This window comes from Alexandromys fortis, unplaced genomic scaffold (assembly GCF_014885135.2).
Source record: "Alexandromys fortis isolate MF-2015 unplaced genomic scaffold, M_Fortis_MF-2015_v1.1 scaffold_149, whole genome shotgun sequence".
Taxonomy (NCBI): Eukaryota; Metazoa; Chordata; class Mammalia; order Rodentia; family Cricetidae; genus Alexandromys; species Alexandromys fortis.
In genome coordinates, this window is record NW_026068025.1 from 2,921,402 (window position 1) to 2,939,213 (window position 17,812).

The 17,812-nt window shown below is 41.9% G+C and overlaps 1 protein-coding gene and 1 pseudogene across 3 annotated transcripts in view; one reads left to right on the forward strand and one right to left on the reverse strand.

Annotated features, from left to right (window-relative positions):
- Positions 1–16,056, reverse strand: part of Ulk2 (unc-51 like autophagy activating kinase 2) — a 68,723-nt gene extending 52,667 nt beyond the window's left edge. For 2 of the 3 annotated variants that reach the window (XM_050163612.1, XM_050163611.1), the window contains exons 1-5: positions 15,829–16,056; positions 14,637–14,729; positions 12,760–12,801; positions 1,497–1,529; positions 527–563 (exon numbers count right to left, since the gene is read on the reverse strand). In XM_050163612.1, coding sequence (XP_050019569.1) covers positions 527–563; positions 1,497–1,529; positions 12,760–12,801; positions 14,637–14,729; positions 15,829–15,918 — 295 coding nt within the window. In that variant the 5' untranslated portion in view covers positions 15,919–16,056. Of the gene's footprint in view, positions 1–526; positions 564–1,471; positions 1,530–12,759; positions 12,802–14,636; positions 14,730–15,828 lie in introns of those variants that run through there. The other variant, XM_050163613.1, reaches the window with a different exon arrangement.
- LOC126514611 (NADH dehydrogenase [ubiquinone] 1 beta subcomplex subunit 8, mitochondrial-like) lies at positions 2,012–9,125 on the forward strand (annotated as a pseudogene).
- Positions 16,057–17,812: the final 1,756 nt, after the last annotated feature.

Sequence of the window (17,812 nt, forward strand, 5' to 3'; positions counted from 1 at the left end):
AAGCACACAAATATTTATGTTTGGGACAAGATTCAGAAAAACCTCATAGGGGCTGGAGAGATGGCTCAGTGGTTAAGGGCACTGCTTGCTCTTCCAAAGGTCCTGAGTTCAATTCCCAGTAACCATATGGTGGCTCACAACCATCTGTAAAGAGGTCTGGCACCCTCTTCTGGCCTTCAGGCACATACACAGACAGAATATTGTATACATAATAAATAAATAAATAAATAAAATATTAAAAAAAAAGGAAAAACCTCATAGAATGAAACAGACTGCTCTTTATTGAGTATTGACAGATAAACATAAATTTACTTTACAGGGTTAGTGAGATGGTTCAGCGGGAAAAGAAAATGTCTATGATGACAACTTGACTTCCATTTTGAGACCCACTTGGTCTCTCTCTATTTGGCCTCTCTCTCTCTCTCTCTCTCTCTCTCTCTCTCTCTCTCTCTCTCTCTCACACACACACACACACACACACACACACACACACACACACACAGAGTAAATGCAGTAATAAAATTACCTTGCAAATAATCTGCCAGGTCTCCACCATTGCAATACTGAAGTGTAAAAGAAAAAGTAATCAATGTCAAAAGAAACTGCTGTTGTGATTAAAATAAACTATTTTATATCATGACAAGGCAATGTACTTCTTTAATCCCAGCACTTGGAAGGCTGGGAGTTCAAGGACAGATCTCTGTGAGTTCAAGGACAGCCTGGACTATAATAAGGTAAATTCTACCTCAGCTAAGATACATAGTGTGAGACCTGTCTCAAAGAAAAACAACAAAAAAAACATTTTAGGCTTAGAAAGAAAAAAAAAAAGAGGGTGTTTGAAGAGACCCAGGAGGGAAGGGTGCCAAGTGTGACCTGAGTAGAATCTCTCATGATGGATGGAGAACAGAGAAAGCCAATGCCTTCGATTCCTTTGATCTCCAAGCCAGTGTCCACCCTCTCCCTGACAGATGCATGCGATAAATAGATAGATAGATAGATAGATAGATAGATATAATGTTGATTTTTTTAAAAAAAAATTGAGACAAGGTTTCTCTGTAGCTTTGAAGCCTGTCCTGGAACTAGCTCTTGTAGACCCAGGCTGGCCTCAAACTCACCTGCCTCTGCCTCCTGAGTGCTGGGATGAAAGGTGTATGCCACAACCGCCTGGCAAGAACTCTTGCCTTATAGACTAGGCTAGCCTCTGACTCACAGAGATTCACCTATCTGCCTCTAATGGAATTATATGCAAGTGACACCATACCCAGCCAATAAAATGGAATTTAATTTAAAAAATTAAAATGAGGACATTTATTCAAAATGAATTTAATCATTCTGTTTATTTTAATTTAAAAATAATTTGGAAAATAAAATCTAATTTTAAAGTATTTTAATTATTTAATTAAAACAATTAAATTTTACATTTTTTATGAAGCAGAATATAAATCATTCAATCAACTTTATTAATACTTACTTGTCAATACTGGTAGAATACCTACCTCCATCACCAGAAAGACAGAGTTGGGTAATTCCTAGAAAATAAACACAAATATCACAAAAAAACACCAAGTTTAAAAATGGTAAGTTAATAAAAATATATTTATTCATTATTGAGTTAATAAAATAAACTCACAAAATTCATCAAAAAGTAAAATTAAAATTCCCAGGCAAGAGGAATCTTTTTTTTTTTTTATTTCATTGCACTGCTAAGGATGGACCCAGGGTTGGGCCACCCTAGAGAAAAACCTCTATGCTATGCCTCCAGTTCTAAACTTCTCAACACAATGTTTTAAACAGCCATTCTGCACAGCCAAATTAAATTATGATGCATTACAGTAGGTATCAAAACATTCCATTCTGCTTAGAGTGCTGAAGGATAAATCAGCTTCAGGGTATGGATAATGACAAACAGTAAAATGAAAATATGTTGACCAGGCACAGTCAACAGGCACATGGAAGAGCACTACAACTCAAGGCTTCATCAACATAGCAAAACCCTGTCTCCAACAGCACCATGATGTATTCACCACTTGTGAGAAGAAAGACTACATTTGGTCCTTACGGAAGTGAGTTGGGTAGCAAAGGTCTTACTTACTCTTTCCTACCAACACTAAGGAACTCATTTCTGAAACACATCAACTAGGACAAGCAATTTTTGGTGTTTCATTACATTACACAAAGATGTTTAAAGATTTAAGCAAACTGCCAGGGCAGTGGTGCACACCTTTAATCCCAGCACTCAGGAAGCAGAGGTAGGCGGATCTCTGTGAGTTCAAGGCCAGCCTGGTCTACAAGAGCTAGTTCTAGGACAGGCTCCAAAGCACAGAGAAACAAATTTAACACTTATGTAGCTTAAAGTATGTTGGGTTAGTCATTCAGAGACTAAATAGATGGCACTCATTTTGAACTGGTCCTACAGGTTAAAATAAACTATACTTGACAGGCAACAATCTCAACAAGGTCCAAAATTCAAAGACAAGGGCATCACAGAAAAGAAGTAACCCGTTCTGGTCAGAAAATGGTTTCCTACTGTCCACATATCTATAACAAAGAATTAGAGAAATTAACTATAAGATCTATTTGACAAGAACTTTAAAGCATTGAAGAAAGAAATTGATGAGGATACCAGAAAATGGAAGGACCTCCCTTGCTCTTGGATTGGGAGGATCAACATAGTAAAAATGGCAATTCTACCAAAGGCAATATATAGATTCAATGCAATTCCTATCAAGGTCCCATCAAAATTCTTCACGGATCTTGAGAGGACAATAATCAATTTTATATGGAAAAATAAAAAACCCAGGATAGCCAAAACAATCCTATACAATAAAGGATCTTCTGGAGGCATTACCATCCCTGACTTCAAACTCTATCACAGAGCTACAGTAATGAAAACAGTGTGGTATTGGCATAAAAACAGAGAAGTCGACCAATGGAATCGCATAGAAGACCCGGAATTTAATCCCCAAACCTATGAACACCTCATTTTCGACAAAGGAGCTAAAAGTATACAATGGAAGAAAGAAAGCATCTTCAACAAATGGTGCTGGCACAACTGGATGTCAACCTGTAGAAGATTGAAATTAGACCCATATCTATCACCTTGCACAAAACTCAAGTCCAAATGGATCAAAGACCTCAATATCAGTCCGAACACACTGAACCTGATAGAAGAGAAAGTGGGAAGTACCCTACAACAGATGGGCACAGGAGATCGCTTCTTAAGTATAACCCCAGCAGCACAGACACTAAGGACAACATTGAATAAATGGGACCTACTAAAGCTGAGAAGCTTCTGTAAAGCAAAGGACACTGTCACTAAGACAAAAAGGCAACCTACTGACTGGGAGAAGATCTTCACCAACCCCGCAACAGACAAAGGTCTGATCTCCAAAATATATAGAGAACTCAAGAAACTAGACTCTAAAATGCTAATTAACCCAATTAAAAAATGGGGCACTGAACTGAACAGAGAATTCTCAAAAGAAGAAGTTCAAATGGCCAAAAGACACCTAAGGTCATGCTCAACCTCATTAGCAATCAGGGAAATGCAAATCAAAACAACTTTGAGATATCATCTCACACCTGTCAGAATGGCTAAAATCAAAAGCACCGATGATAGCCTTTGCTGGAGAGGCTGTGGAGGAAGGGGTACCCTCATCCATTGCTGGTGGGAATGCAATCTTGTGCAACCACTTTGGAAATCAGTGTTTCGGTTTCTCAGGAAATTCGGGATCAACCTACCCCTGGACCCAGCAATACCACTCTTGGGAATATACCCAAGAGATGCCCTATCATATGACAAAAGCATTTGTTCAACTATGTTCATAGCAGCATTATTTGTAATAGCCAGAACCTGGAAACAACCTAGATGCCCTTCAATGGAAGAATGGATGAAGAAAGTGTGGAATATATACACATTAGAGTACTATGCTGCGGTAAAAAACAATGACTTCTCGAATTTTGCATGCAAATGGATGGAAATAGAAAACACTATCCTGAGCGAGGTAACCCAGACCCAAAAAGATGAACATGGGATGTACTCACTCATAATTGGTTTCTAGCCATAAATAAAGGTCACGGAGTGTATACCTGGTGAACCTAAAGAAGCTAAATAAGAAGGTGAACCCAAGAAAAAACATATAGTTATCCTCTTGGCTAAGGGAAGTAGATAAAATTGCCGGGGAGAAAATTGGGATCTTGGGGGTGGGGTGGGTTGGGGATAAGGGGGGACGGGGAGAGAAAAGTGAGAAGGGGAGGATTGGGGGAACTTGGGGAAACAGGAAGATTGGGATAAAGGAAGGTTGGATAGGGGAGCAGGGAAGCACATATCTTAGTTAAGGGAGCCACCTTAGTGTTGGCAAGAGACTTGAACCTAGAGTGGCTCCCAGGAGCCCAAGGCGATGTCCCCAGTTAGTCCCTTGGGAAGCTGAGGATAGGGAACCTGAAATGACCCTATCCTATAGCAATACTGACGAATATCTTTCATATCACCATAGAACCTTCATCTGGTGATGGATGGAGATAGAGACAGAGACCCACACTGGAGCACTGGACTGAGCTCCCAAGGTCCCAATGAGGAGCAGATGGAGGGAGAACACGAGCAAGGATGTCAGGACCACGGGGGGTGCACCCACCCACTGAGACAGTGGGGGCTGATCTATTGGGAGCTCACCAAGGCCAGCTGGACTGTGACTGAAAAAGCATGGGATAAAACCGGACTCTCTGATCATGGCGAACAATGAGGACTGATGAGAAGCCAAGGTCAATGGCAAGGGGTTCTGATCCTACTTCATGTTCCGGCTTGGTGGGAGCCTAGCCAGTTTGGATGTTCACCTTCCTAGACATGGACGGAGGGGGGAGGACCTTGGACTTTCCACAGGGCAGGGAACCATGAATGCTCTTTGGATTAGAGAGGGAGGGGGAGAGGAGTGGGGGAGGGGGAGAAGGATGGGGAGAGGGGGAGGGAAATGGGAGGCTGGGAGGACGCGGAAACTTTTTTTTCTTATTCTCAATAAAAAAAAATTAAAAAAAAATCCTAACCCAACTCAATTACCAGAATAACTAAAATTGCCAAATCTTAGCAAGAAGGTGGAGCAAGAGGAACCTTCACACACTGTTGGTAGAAGTGTGAAGCGATTCACTGGCAGTGTCTACTGGAGGATCTATATTTACCCTACCAACCAGGCATTTTATAGAATGCCTTTGCAAGGCCTATTTCAATGAAAGGAGAAACCACAAGAAGACTTTTCCACTTCTTTCAGCCTCTAAGGGGAAGCTTTTGGTAGAAAGAATGTGAAGGTAATATACAATTAATGAGGTACTCCTGACTTGGAAAGATAGCTTCAATTAAGAGCCAACAGAAGACAGCAGAAGGGTTTGAAAGCTGGGGCTAAAGAAATGGCTAATTAATAGCACTTATTGCTCTTGTAGAGGACCTGGGTCTAGTTCCCAGCACCCACATGGAGGTTTAAAAACCTATAACTCCAGTTCCAGGAGATCCGACACTCTCTTTTGACCTCTACAACCACCAGACACACAAGTGGAGCATATATGTGCACTACAAGCAAACATACACATAAAGTAAAATAAATATAAAAAAGAGAAAGTTATATATAAGATACACCAGAGGTTTCTTCTAGAAGTAAATGAGTCGAGAATAAAGTATCTCATTTTTGCTTCATATATTGTTAGATAGTTTTGTTTTTACACGAAGGATCTATTAATTTAGCTTTTAAAAAAGTGAGTCTTTACAAGTTGAGCAGCAGTACCAAGTGGTTCTTTGTGGCAGACTTTACATGACTCAGAGCAGAAATGGAGAAAACAATAGTAGGATACAAAAGTAACAGAAACCTATTTACTAACAAAGGAAGATTAAAATAAAAATATATAGTTCCTAAAACCCAATCTTTCAATTTCTCTGTTACACTTGCTTGTCTTGAGACAGGTTCTCTGGCTATCCTGGATCTGGCTATGTAGACCAGGCCGCTCTTTTTTGTTTGATTTTGTTTTTTTGTTTTGTTTTGTTTTGTTTTCGAGACAGGGTTTCTCTGTAGCTTTGGTGCCTGTCCTGGAACTAACTCTTGTAGACCAGGTCAGCCTCGAACTCACAAACACCCACCTGTCTGCCCCAGGAGTGCTGGGATTAAAGGTGTGTGCCACCACCACCCGGTGGCCAGGCATTCTTAAACTCCTTGAGATCTACCTGCCTCTGCCTCTAGTGTTGGGATTAAAGATGTGCACCACCACATCTGGCTCTGCTACATTTTTAAATTCATTCTTCAATCTTCAGGTAATTTCTATGAGATATCTCACAGAAAAGAAGAAATAATAATGTCATTCTTATAGTCCTTAGTGTCATTTCCCTTGTGATTAACTAGCACTGGACAACCTCAGGGTACCCTATAGGGTACAGTCATACCCAGAATAGTGACAAGGGTAATAGTACTAACTTGGACAAGATCCTAAATGAGTTTGCCATAAAACAACACTCTAATTTAAGTTTTCTTACATTCAGGGCTTATCATGTTTGGTCATTTCTGGCTGTTATAACAACCAATTATAGTCTGGGTGGCTTAGTAATAGAAATTTACTTTTGTTATAAGTATTGTTTCAAACTATGAATGCCAACCACCTTCTTTTGCATTTAACTGGCATATACTTTATATACACTAACATTAAATAGTCTTATTCAGCCTTACAGTTCAATTAATTATGACAAATGTGTCCCCTTCAGATCAAGACATGTAACATTCCCATCTCCCATAAAACTCCCTAACATCTCTTTGCCATCACCTCCTACCAACAAATACTGTCCTGATTTTCCTCATTCCTATCACCCTGCCTGCTGCTTCTTCAAAGTCACATAACCAGATTTTTTTTTAAAGAATAAAGATCATGGGACTGGAGAGATGGCTCAGAGGTCAAGAGCATTGCCTGCTCTTCCAAAGGTCCTGAGTTCAATTCCCAGCAACCACATGGTGGCTCACAACCATCTGTAATGGGGTCTGGTGCCCTCTTCTGGCCTGCAGGTATGCACACAGACAGAATATTGTATACTAAATAAATAAATAAACAAACAAATAAATAAATATTTAAAAAAAAAGGATAAAGATCATACCACCGGGCTCCTTCTAACCTCTCGAGCACCACCAGCTCTCGTTTCTGTATTCTGATCAGGAAAGCCTTCTCCTTGGCCACCAAGCTCAACAGCTCAATAACTCTTCCTTTTTGTGACCCTCACAAGGGAAGTCCTTGGGACACTTGATTGTTGCTCGCTCACCAACTCCTAGCCTAGCCTTCCCACCCACCTATCAAATAATTTCTTCAGGGAGCCTTCCCCCAGTCCCACCCTGGCTCCTCTATTGCTTCCTCCAAAGCTCTGCAACAGCTCTGCACTCAGCCTTGCATGCTTAAAATTACAACTATTTGCTTGATGTCATCGTCCACACAAAAACCATAAACAAGAACCACTTCTCTGCTCACCACTGCTTTCCTTAACTGCCTCAAGAAAATACTAATTACAAAGCAATTAAAAACAAACACACCAGAGGCAGCAATGAGAAAGTCAGAAAAGAAATAATAAAGGGCAGCCAGGCAGTGGTAGCACAGGGCTTTGATCCCAGCACTTGGGAAGCAGGTGGATCTCTGTAAGTTTGAGACCAGTCTGGTCTACAAAGGGAATTCCAGAACAGCTAAGAGCTGTTACACTGAGAAACCCTGTCTCAAAATCCCAAAAGAACGAAAGAAAGAAAAAGAAAGGAGGGAGAGAAGGAAAGAAGGGAGAGGCAGAGGGAGAGAGAACGAACAATCACCAAATATAACAAGATGATTCATTTACTAATGATTTATGAAAAAAAAATTTTAAACTTCAGGAGTTTTTCTCTTATGAGATTTGTCAAGTATGGGGGCTCTTATTGCTTGAAATAAACTGACATAGCCTTTTCAGAGTCAACATGATAAAAATTTTTAACAACTAATTTCACTTCAAGAAAGATAGGAAGCAGCCGGGTGGTGGTGGCACATGCCTTTAATCCCAGCACTCGGGTGGCAGAGGCAGGCGGATCTCTGTGAGTTCAAGTCCAACCTGGTCTACAAGAGCTAGTTCCGGGACAGGCTCCAAAGCTACAGAGAAACCCTGTCTCAAAAACCAAACCAAACCAAACCAAAATAAAAGAAAGCTAGGAACCCTATCAGACATGGTAATCAATGCACACCTTTAGTCCAGCACTAGGAGGGCAGAGGCAAGGTGGGTCTCTAGGACTTCAAGACAAATCTGGTCTACATAGTGAGTTTCAAGCTAACCAGAGCTACACAGTGAGAGAAAAAAAAGTGAGCTGGGGAGTGTCTCAGTTGTTAAAGTACCTTACAAGTACTAGAACCTGAATCTGAGCTGCTGAACCCACACAGCACAGATGTGTAATCCCAAGTGCAAAGAGAAAGCAACAACAGGGGGAGGGTTTACTACCTAGGGAATGAGCCTTCCCTGTCTCATGAGAGCTTGGTGAGAGTTCTTGTCTCCAAACAGGGAGGACAACACTTAACAAACATACACTGTATTTCTGTACAAAAACTATTAATAAATTTCTCACAGTTAAAAGTATAAAAAAATGACAGAAGATGAGGATGGCTGTGGGCAGGGTGAGCCCTGGGAGTCCAATGACTGCAAAAGATAACAGGCAGCATGGTGCCACTGGGGGCACGGGCAGCCTTCCACACGACCAAGGCATGCTGCTGGTCCCCGAAGAATGGGCTGCAGCCGCCAAGAAGTATAATATGTACGAACGGAGCATGGTGACTACTGGAAGCTCCCTGACCGGCCGCTCACAGTATGAGAGGTATCCATAGAATGAATGGGACCACCCGGATGTGAGGTTGAACTAGGGTGAACTGATGCACTGGAACCTAAACATGTTTATCAAGAATCATGGGAAGTCATGTGCAAATAGCTCTTTGGCTTCATGGCCTTAATGGTTTTCATGTTCTAGGTTGGGGCGATGCCCCCTCCTGCCAACCTGTAGAACCAAAGCAGCCTTACAATAATCTGTACCTGGAACAAGGCAGTGATCCTACTACTGAACCTGAGCTGATGGTTCAATATGACATCTGAGGCGGCTTCTAACCAAGACCCCCTCATTCCTAGAGGTTTAACCCTAATGAAATCACTAGTAAACAGTACTATGAAAACACAACAACAAAAGCATAAAAACTAAAGATTAACATGTATTATTTATTAAAAAATCTTTTTTTTCTCTTTGAAACAGGGTCTCTGTGTATCTTTCTCACTCTATAGACCAGGCTGGCCTTGAACTCACAGAGATCCACCAACTAACTTGAGTACTGGTATTAAAGGCACGTGCTACCACTGCCAGTCTGTAAGAATTCTAAGAAAAAAACTAAACAATATTTACACCTGAGAATTTTTCTAATTTGTTATTCTAACAATGTCTGATGGTTCTAACATAACTAGAGGGAAAATGTGTTTTCGTGTTTTCTTTATGTGTCATCTAAACTTATAACAATGTCAGAAGTTCTTTAGGACCTGGGGTTGATCATACACACAGCATGGGCAAGCCTATTATGTTTGAACACCAGCACAACAAGGAATAAGAAAAAGATGGGGTGCAATGAATTGAATGAAGCAAGGAAATTATACAGATTATGAAAGCAAATATAGTCGGTCATGGTGGCACTCGGGAGGCAGAGGCAAGTGGATCTCTGTGAGTTTGAAGCCAGCCTGGTCTACAAGAGCTAGTTCCAGGACAGCCAGGGCCACACAGAGAAGCCCTGTCTCAGGGGCAGGGGAAGCATATACAGGCCAATGAGATGGCTCAGTGAGTAAAGTAAACCAAGATCCACATGGCAGAAGTGAACCAACTCCTCAAAGTTTGACTTACAACCCCCCACCATAACACCTCATCCTCCACAAATAAATAAAAATGTAAAAAAAACTTTTTAAACAGAAACAGCACACACACACACACACACACACACACACACACACACAATTTACTTAGCTCTCCAAAACTGATCAATAAAAGTGACATTTCTGTTTATATAAAGTCTTATACTAGTCTCTAAACATACTAGTCCCCTTTATGAACTAACAGAATCAAAGAAGCAAATCTAAACTATTAGGTAAAGATTGTTTACTTGGTAGCCAAAGACTATTCTTAAGTTTATTTCATATCTTAGTTCTAGGAGTACAAAATGGTGATTAAATATTTTCGTTCAGACACTTTGAATTCAAAGATTAAGAACTTGGATTTTGTTTACATTATTTCTAATGATAGCTCATTCCACAATCAAAATTGTTACTACAAAATGCTTTTCATTCTGAGAGAAAAGGCATATAAGTAAAACTACTCTGAAAGCAAAACCTGCTCTGCTATTCCCAGGGTTTTCTAACCCTTCTAAGAATGGTAAACTAGAAGTCAATATCATTTAACAATTTTTGTACTAGGCACCAACTTGCACCGCCCAGTGCCCTCTATCCACAGAGAATACAAGTTACACAAACAGCCCCGAGGAGAATGGACATTTCAGCTAGGGATGGGGATATGAATTTAGTTTTGACTTGAGAATCTTTTGGTCTTTTCTTTCTATATTGCTTTGAATTTCACAAATGAAGGAGTGAATTATATCTATGCAAGCTGATACTCATATTTTCTGTACATTGGAGTTTATATTGCAGACTTTTTTGGAAAGCAATCATACTGTATAATCAAAATTTGTAACATTGTTCATGGTATTTGAGCTGGACATTCCAAACCCCAAAGTCAAAGATACTTTCAGAAGGATATATTACTGTTGCTTCTGTAAAAGTTAAAACCTTAAACATCTTATGAGATTAGTTAAATATCTTGTGACATGATATGACTAGATAAGCATGTATAACAGCTCATTCTGTGTCATCCCACACCAAAGTCAAGAACTTTGTCCATCACTTTATTTCTAGACTCAGAAAATGCCTGGTATATGGCAACCACTCAAAAAGTTTGCAAAATGAATCATCTGAATAATTTTTAAAAAATTAATGAAGAAAAGTTGTTAACTAGAAATAAAATAAAATCCCCTAACCATCCATTTACTTTACTGGAATTCAACTGTCCAGGTGAAGCAAAAGAGTAAGAAGAAAGGCAAACTTTAAATACCGGTCTTCCCCGGAGTAAAGATTTTAAGAAAATGCTATTCTGTCCCTTTAAAGATGCTCTCACACTGAACATACTAGCCACACATGACTCTAGTATATAAACCATGACTTTTAAAAAACCATCATATACCCTCTAATGCAAGCCAACTATTTCATCAGAAAACTACTTTTCTCCAAAGATTTCTAAGAATAATTCTGACTACAAAGTTTGATTTAGATGACTTTAGACTCTGCCTCTAAAAAGCAAACAAAAATATGACCTTAGAATCCAGATATCATCTCTAAATAAAACACAGTTCTAGCATATGCCATGCTGAAACACACATACATACACACACACACACGGTAAACATGCACAGCATTCTTAGTTTTATTTCCTAATACTATGACTTACAAATTCTGCTTTCATAGGCTTTTCATAAGCTTTTCATCACAGAGACGCAGTTGGGTCTCTGTGAGTTCAAGATCAGCCTTGTCTACAAAGTAAGTTCCAGGACAGCCAAGACTACACAGAGAAACCTTGTTTTGTAAAACCAAGCACACAAATGCTAGATTTGCTATAAACCACAAATTACCCTAAAGCAATACTACTCCACAGTGTATTTATATTTATTCATGCAACACATTATTTATTTTAACCTAGGGGTCTATGTTATTTTTAAAAGATTCTTGGAGCTGGTAAGCTAGCTCTGATGCTAACAGTACTGACCACCATACCTCAAGATCTAACTTCAGTTTCTTGTACACCACACCATGAATTCACCCCCCCACACACATACATACATACATACATACATACACACACACACACACACACACACACACACACACACACACACAAAATACAATTTTAAAAACGTAAATGTTGCAGAGTATTTGTACACTGTGTGAAAATGTATTGCTGTTCCTGGTATAATAAAAATGCTGGATGGCCAATAGCTAGACAGGAGGTATCAGCAGGACTTCCAGACAGAGAGAAAACTCTGGGAAAAAGAAAGGCAGAGTCGCCAGTCAGACAAGGAGAGGAAAGAAAAGGTGCAAGATAGAAAAGAGGTAATGCCACATGGCAGAACATAAATTAATATAAATGGGCTAATTTAAGTTATAAGAGCTAACTAAGACTAGCCTAAGCTAAGATCAAACTTTCATAATTAATAATAAGTCTCCAGGTCATTATTTGCAGGCTGGCGGTCCAAAGATAGTTCAACAAGGAAGTCTGCTATACCTATATTCATTTTATGTGCATGGGTGTTTGGCCTGTATGCATGCCTGTGTGTCATGTCTTTGCCTAGTGGCCAGGTCGCATACAGAGAGGCAGGAAGAAAACTCTGGATCCCTTGAGACTGGAATTACAGACAGTTGTAAGCTTCCATGTAGGTGCTAAGAATCAACCTGTGTCCTCAGGAAAGCAGACAGTGCTCTTAACCACTGAGCCGTCTCTTTACTCCACATAAATCCAATTTTAAAAATAAAAAAAAAATTATTGTAACTCTGATTGTATGTTTTTTCAGAACAAATTAAGGAAATCTTAAATTTCCAATAAAATTCACTTAAATTCACATGAAATATTTTTTTTAATTTTAAGTTAAAAAATATCCAAAATAAAGTACCTGAACATCATAGAGTGCTACAATATTTTCATGCTGAAGTTCCTGGTAAGGAAATAAAGAATTTAAAATATTATTACATAGTCTGATAATCTTAATATATTTCTAGTATACAAATACAAGTCATTTCTATATACACCTATACTATTTGTAGCACAAGATACCTTTATTAACAGCTTAGAACAAGTCAACCCATTACAGAATAAAAATATGTGTATCTGACCACACTTTACTTGAGAACTAAATTTTGTTTTTACCACCAGTTCTTTTTTTAATGATGTGTCTTATTTATCTATTTACCTGTACATGTATAGGAGTTCTTGCCTGTTTGTATGTCTGTGCACCGTGTGGTGCAGAGGCCAGAGGTGTCAGTGTCCCTGGAATTAGAGTTATGTACAGATGCGAACTGCCAAGTGGGTGGCAGGAACTAAACCAAGATCCTCTGAGAAGCAATATCTCTGCAGCCCATCACTGTTAATTTCTTAGACTTCCAATAAGTGTTGTTTTCCAAACAAAAGCCACAATTAGTATGGTGGCAGACTGCCTACTAGTCTTCAATTTTTAACGTTTCAAATAGTAATAAAGACATAAATTCCAAAGTGCTTTTAAAAAACACTATCTGCCTGAAATATAATTCATCACTCAAAGAACTTTTCTTTGGGAATCATGACTTCTGCATCGTTTCTCCCATCCCATGAACTGTAATTCTTATCAAAAATTCTCCGCAGGATGCTTTTGAGGAAAGCAGATGCTGGAGGAAGTTTCCACGATCAAATTAGTCTGGAAACACTGCGGTGAGGATATCAAAAACAGCAGAAAATTTGAGCCAAATGTTTGTACAGACAGTCACTAAACAAAGTTCACCAAATCTATTTGACTATGGACTCTTTTTTTCCTTTTCCCCTGAAAGTGCCTCACTTTGATAATGCTACAGGCTGTGAGCAAATCTAAAAATTAACTTCCTTCTGGAGCTAGCTCAGTGCTTAAGGGCACTGGCTTCTCTTACAGAGGACCTGAGTTCAATTTCCAGACCAAACATGGTAGCTCACAACTTCCTATAACTCCACTTCAGGAGATTCAACAAACCTCTTCTGGCTTTCTTGGGCACCAGACACTTACACAGTGCATTTACATACCTACATGCAGGTAAAAATACTTATACACATAAGGCAATAAAATTAACAAACTTGAAATAATATGAATATTAAAAATAACTTTCTTCTATTTACAGGGGGCGGTGAACACACCAAGTTCTCCTGTTTCTCCCTAACACTTAAGGGTACAACAGAAGACAACGAGATACCAGTTGTACCTGTGTGGCATTCAAACAATAACTAGAAGAAATCACAAGAAGTTAAAATCATTCTTTACAGAATCCCTCTGTTTGGCCAAGAGTTACAAATATCTATTCTTAAAAATAGCTTCAAAGGGGGCTGCAAAAAGACCCAATGGCTGAGTGCACTTGATGCTCTTGCAGAAGACTCAAGATCAGTTCCTAGCGCTCACATCCAGTTCCCTGGATTCCAAAAGCCTCCAATGGCTGAGTTCATGTGTATGTTCGCACATGTAAACAAAAAAAAAAAACTTTTCCTAGTCACCAGGAGGCAGAAGTTGGCATATCTCTGTGAGTTTGGGACCAGCCTGGGCTACCCAGTTAGTTCCAAGTCAACCAAGCCTATGTAGTAAGAGCCTGCCTCAAAATAAATAAACACATATTTGAAAAATAGCTTCAGACTATTCAATATTTTCAAAAACAAAACTGAGCATGCAAAAATGAGCAGCAACTAAAAATTACCAAACTTTTACCCAACTTTAAATGTTCATGTTCATTTAACTCGGGCTTTTAATCTAGTATGTAACTGTACTATAAAATAGCATACCTTTAAGATTTTTATTTCCTTTCCAAGCAGAATTTGTGATTTTGACAAGTTCTTTTTATTAATACTTTTAATAGCTACCTCCCAATCAGTTTTCTGAAAAGGAAAAACAGTGTTATGCCTGAAAATTATAATACAGAAATGATTCAAAAACAATAAAAACGTGTTAAGTGTAAATATATTTTTAGCAAATCAATGTACATACAGTACTAGGGAAACATGATAAAGAACACAAGTCTCAAACAAAAAAATGATTTAATAAATGACACAATACCAAGGCAATGTCCTACAACATAGTAAAAATAGTAAAAAACAATATAGCATTAGTTGAAAAAAGTTTACAACTATATGGCATTATGGAGAAATGTGTATATAAACTTGGGAAGTGATAGGGTTCAACGAAAAGTAGCTTGGCTGGATTACACTTTTTGTTTGTTCTGTTTTTCTTGAATTTTAAGTTATTTCATAATGAATGAGAAACAGACAGTACGTTTTAACAGGCCCTTTGACAACAATCAAAACAACCAAGGCCTTTTGCAAAAAAATTATTTCCACTCCCTATGTGCCATTCTCAAATTCTTTAGATTCTAAAACCTCGTGTGACCCTACTTGCGAAACAGCGGCTAGAAAAAAAAAATGTTTGAGGCTTGAACTTGCATCCACGTTGTATTATTAGAGTCAAACTATCTTTCCCACTTGGAGTTCGTCTAACTCAAGAAGCGGAGAGACTGTACAGGGCACCTCGGACACGGAGGAAAGCGATACCATCCTAGTCCGAGAAAGTCGCAGGCTAACGGGAAACTCGCCCGTTTTCCACTGGGCGTGCAATTATCCATCTTAAAGGTGACAAGCTACGGAAAGCCCGTGACGGGGGAGGGGACAAAGGTCCACCAAGCATGAACCCGGACAAGCACATTGCACCATGCAAGCACTGGGGTCTTAGTCGCCTCGGGACCACCGGCTTTTCTCTTCCTGGGCGTACTCCGGTTACCCAGCACACTGACAGAGAAGCACAGCAGCGGCCCGCCGCCGGTCGGTAGGTGGAGCTCAGCCTAGCGGCTCCGGCCTCCAAAACAAACCCTAAGACAGTGACAGCAAGCACAAAGGCAGGCCGGCTCGGGGCGCCCGGCCCAGCGGCCGGGACCGGGGCGTCGGCTCCCCGGCCTTCCCCAGACAGCGGGCGAGCGGCGCTCACCTGGCGGTGCCGCCCCCGGAAGACCACAGCGAAGGCCCCGTGTCCCACGAGGTCCCGCTTGCTGTACTCGAAGTCGCCCACCACCTCCATGGCCGCGCCCCCGGGACATAGAGCGCTTGGGTGGGCAGCGCGGAGGAGAGCCGGGATCAGCACCGCGGGCCCGAGGGCCCGGAGCGCGCCCAGGGGCGGCGGGACGGGGGCAGCCACGGCCCCGGGCCCGGACTGACGCTCATGCCGAGAGACCCGAGCGGAAACGGGGCAGGCCGCCGCGCGGAGCTGGGGTCAGCGAGACCTGGGCCCGGCCGCTCCTCATGGCCCGGGCCGCCGTCGGCCGCGGGGCTCTGGCCAAGCGGCCTGGGCGCTGCCGGGCAGAGGGCACCGCCGCCGTCACTGGGCGCCCCCGGAGCTACCAGCGCGCCTGGCAGAGGTGCAGGGCAGGGGCCGCGCCATCCCCGCAGGTGCGACCGCCTCGGCTCGGTGCGTCCGCGGCGCTGCTGTGTGGCGGCCGCCGCCCTGGAACCCGCACAGCCGCGGTGGCAGCGCCTGCCTGCTTCGCGGGAGCGCCTAACGCACGCGCGCGCGCCGGCCGCTCCGCGCCGACTACCGGCCCAGGGCGACGTCAGCGCGTCTTGTAGGACGACGCGCCCCAGGCCTGCTCCCTCCGCCAAGAAAAGGAGTGCGCGCTCCGGGATGCGGCGCCAGGCACCGGGGCGAGTCCACCGTCGCTGAAGCTGAAGAGACTTGCCGAGCGGGTGAGGCCACGGCTGGTTAGTTACAGGCGGCCGCGGACTCGGCGCCGGCGCCTGGGCTGGCTGGAGCCTGCCCCGCCCTGACCCGAAGCCGCCCTCTTAAGGGGCGGATCTTGAACTCCCAGCCCGGGGGAGTCGCTGCTGCGCTGAAGACGCCAAGGGTCTGTCTAGTACAGACAGAAAACTCCAAGGACACGCCTTTCCAATCCAGAGGACACGCTGCCAGACTTCCCACTGAAGGGAGAGAGTCTGACAGGGATCTGCGCCTTTTGCAAGAGGGAAGGGGGCTAGGCTTCTGTGGGAGGTTCAGAACTTCCTTTGAGAGATTGTCTGGTTATCCAATATTGTGTGCCTTTTTGTTTGTTTGTTTGTTTGTTTTTGTTGTTATTCGAGACAGGGTTTCTCTGTAGCTTTGGAACCTGTCCTGGAACTGGCTCTTGTAGACCAGGCTGGTCTCGAACTCTGCCTCCCGAGTGCTGGGATTAAAGGCGTGTGCCACCACTGCCCGGCAATAAAGAGAACCTTTCTAAAGAGAACCATCTACCAGTTTTCCTCAGCCCCTCCCCGCCTTTGATGATTGTTCAGGTGACAAATAATTGTCAACTTTGCTCAAGAAAGTATCTTACAAAATGATGGTAAATAACATGGGTGAGCCTGTAGCGTAGGTTTTGGGGATGCTGTTGTCCAGTTATCTCAGTTTCATCAGCTGTCCCTGAAACCATCTCTCTTTTTTTTTTTCAATTCCCATCTCTCTTTTTAACAGATTTTACTTTTATGTGTAATGGTATTTTACCTGCATGTATGTCTGTGCCTTACAGGTGGACCTGGTGCCAGATGATGGTAAGTCCCCAGATGTGAGCCACCATGTAGGTGCTAGGAATCAAACTCAGGGCCTCTGGAAGAGTAGCCAGTGCTCTTAACCACTATGCCATCTCTCCAGCCCCCCCCCAACTCATCTTGACAACCAGGTAGAGACCCTAAAACCTCCCACTTTGAGACAGCTCAGGGATCTGAAAGCAATGTCTCTTAGTCAATTTTCTGTTCCTAAGGACACAATACCACAGACTCAGTAAGTCCATTTTCCATTGTCAGAACAAAATGCCCCAGGCTGGGCACTTTATGAAGTAATGAGATTTACTTAGGTCACAACTTTGGAGGCTGAAACTCCAAACAGCAAAGCGCCAGCTCTGACAAGGGGCTAGTGGAGAAAGGCTTCTCAGGGGACTATGGGACAG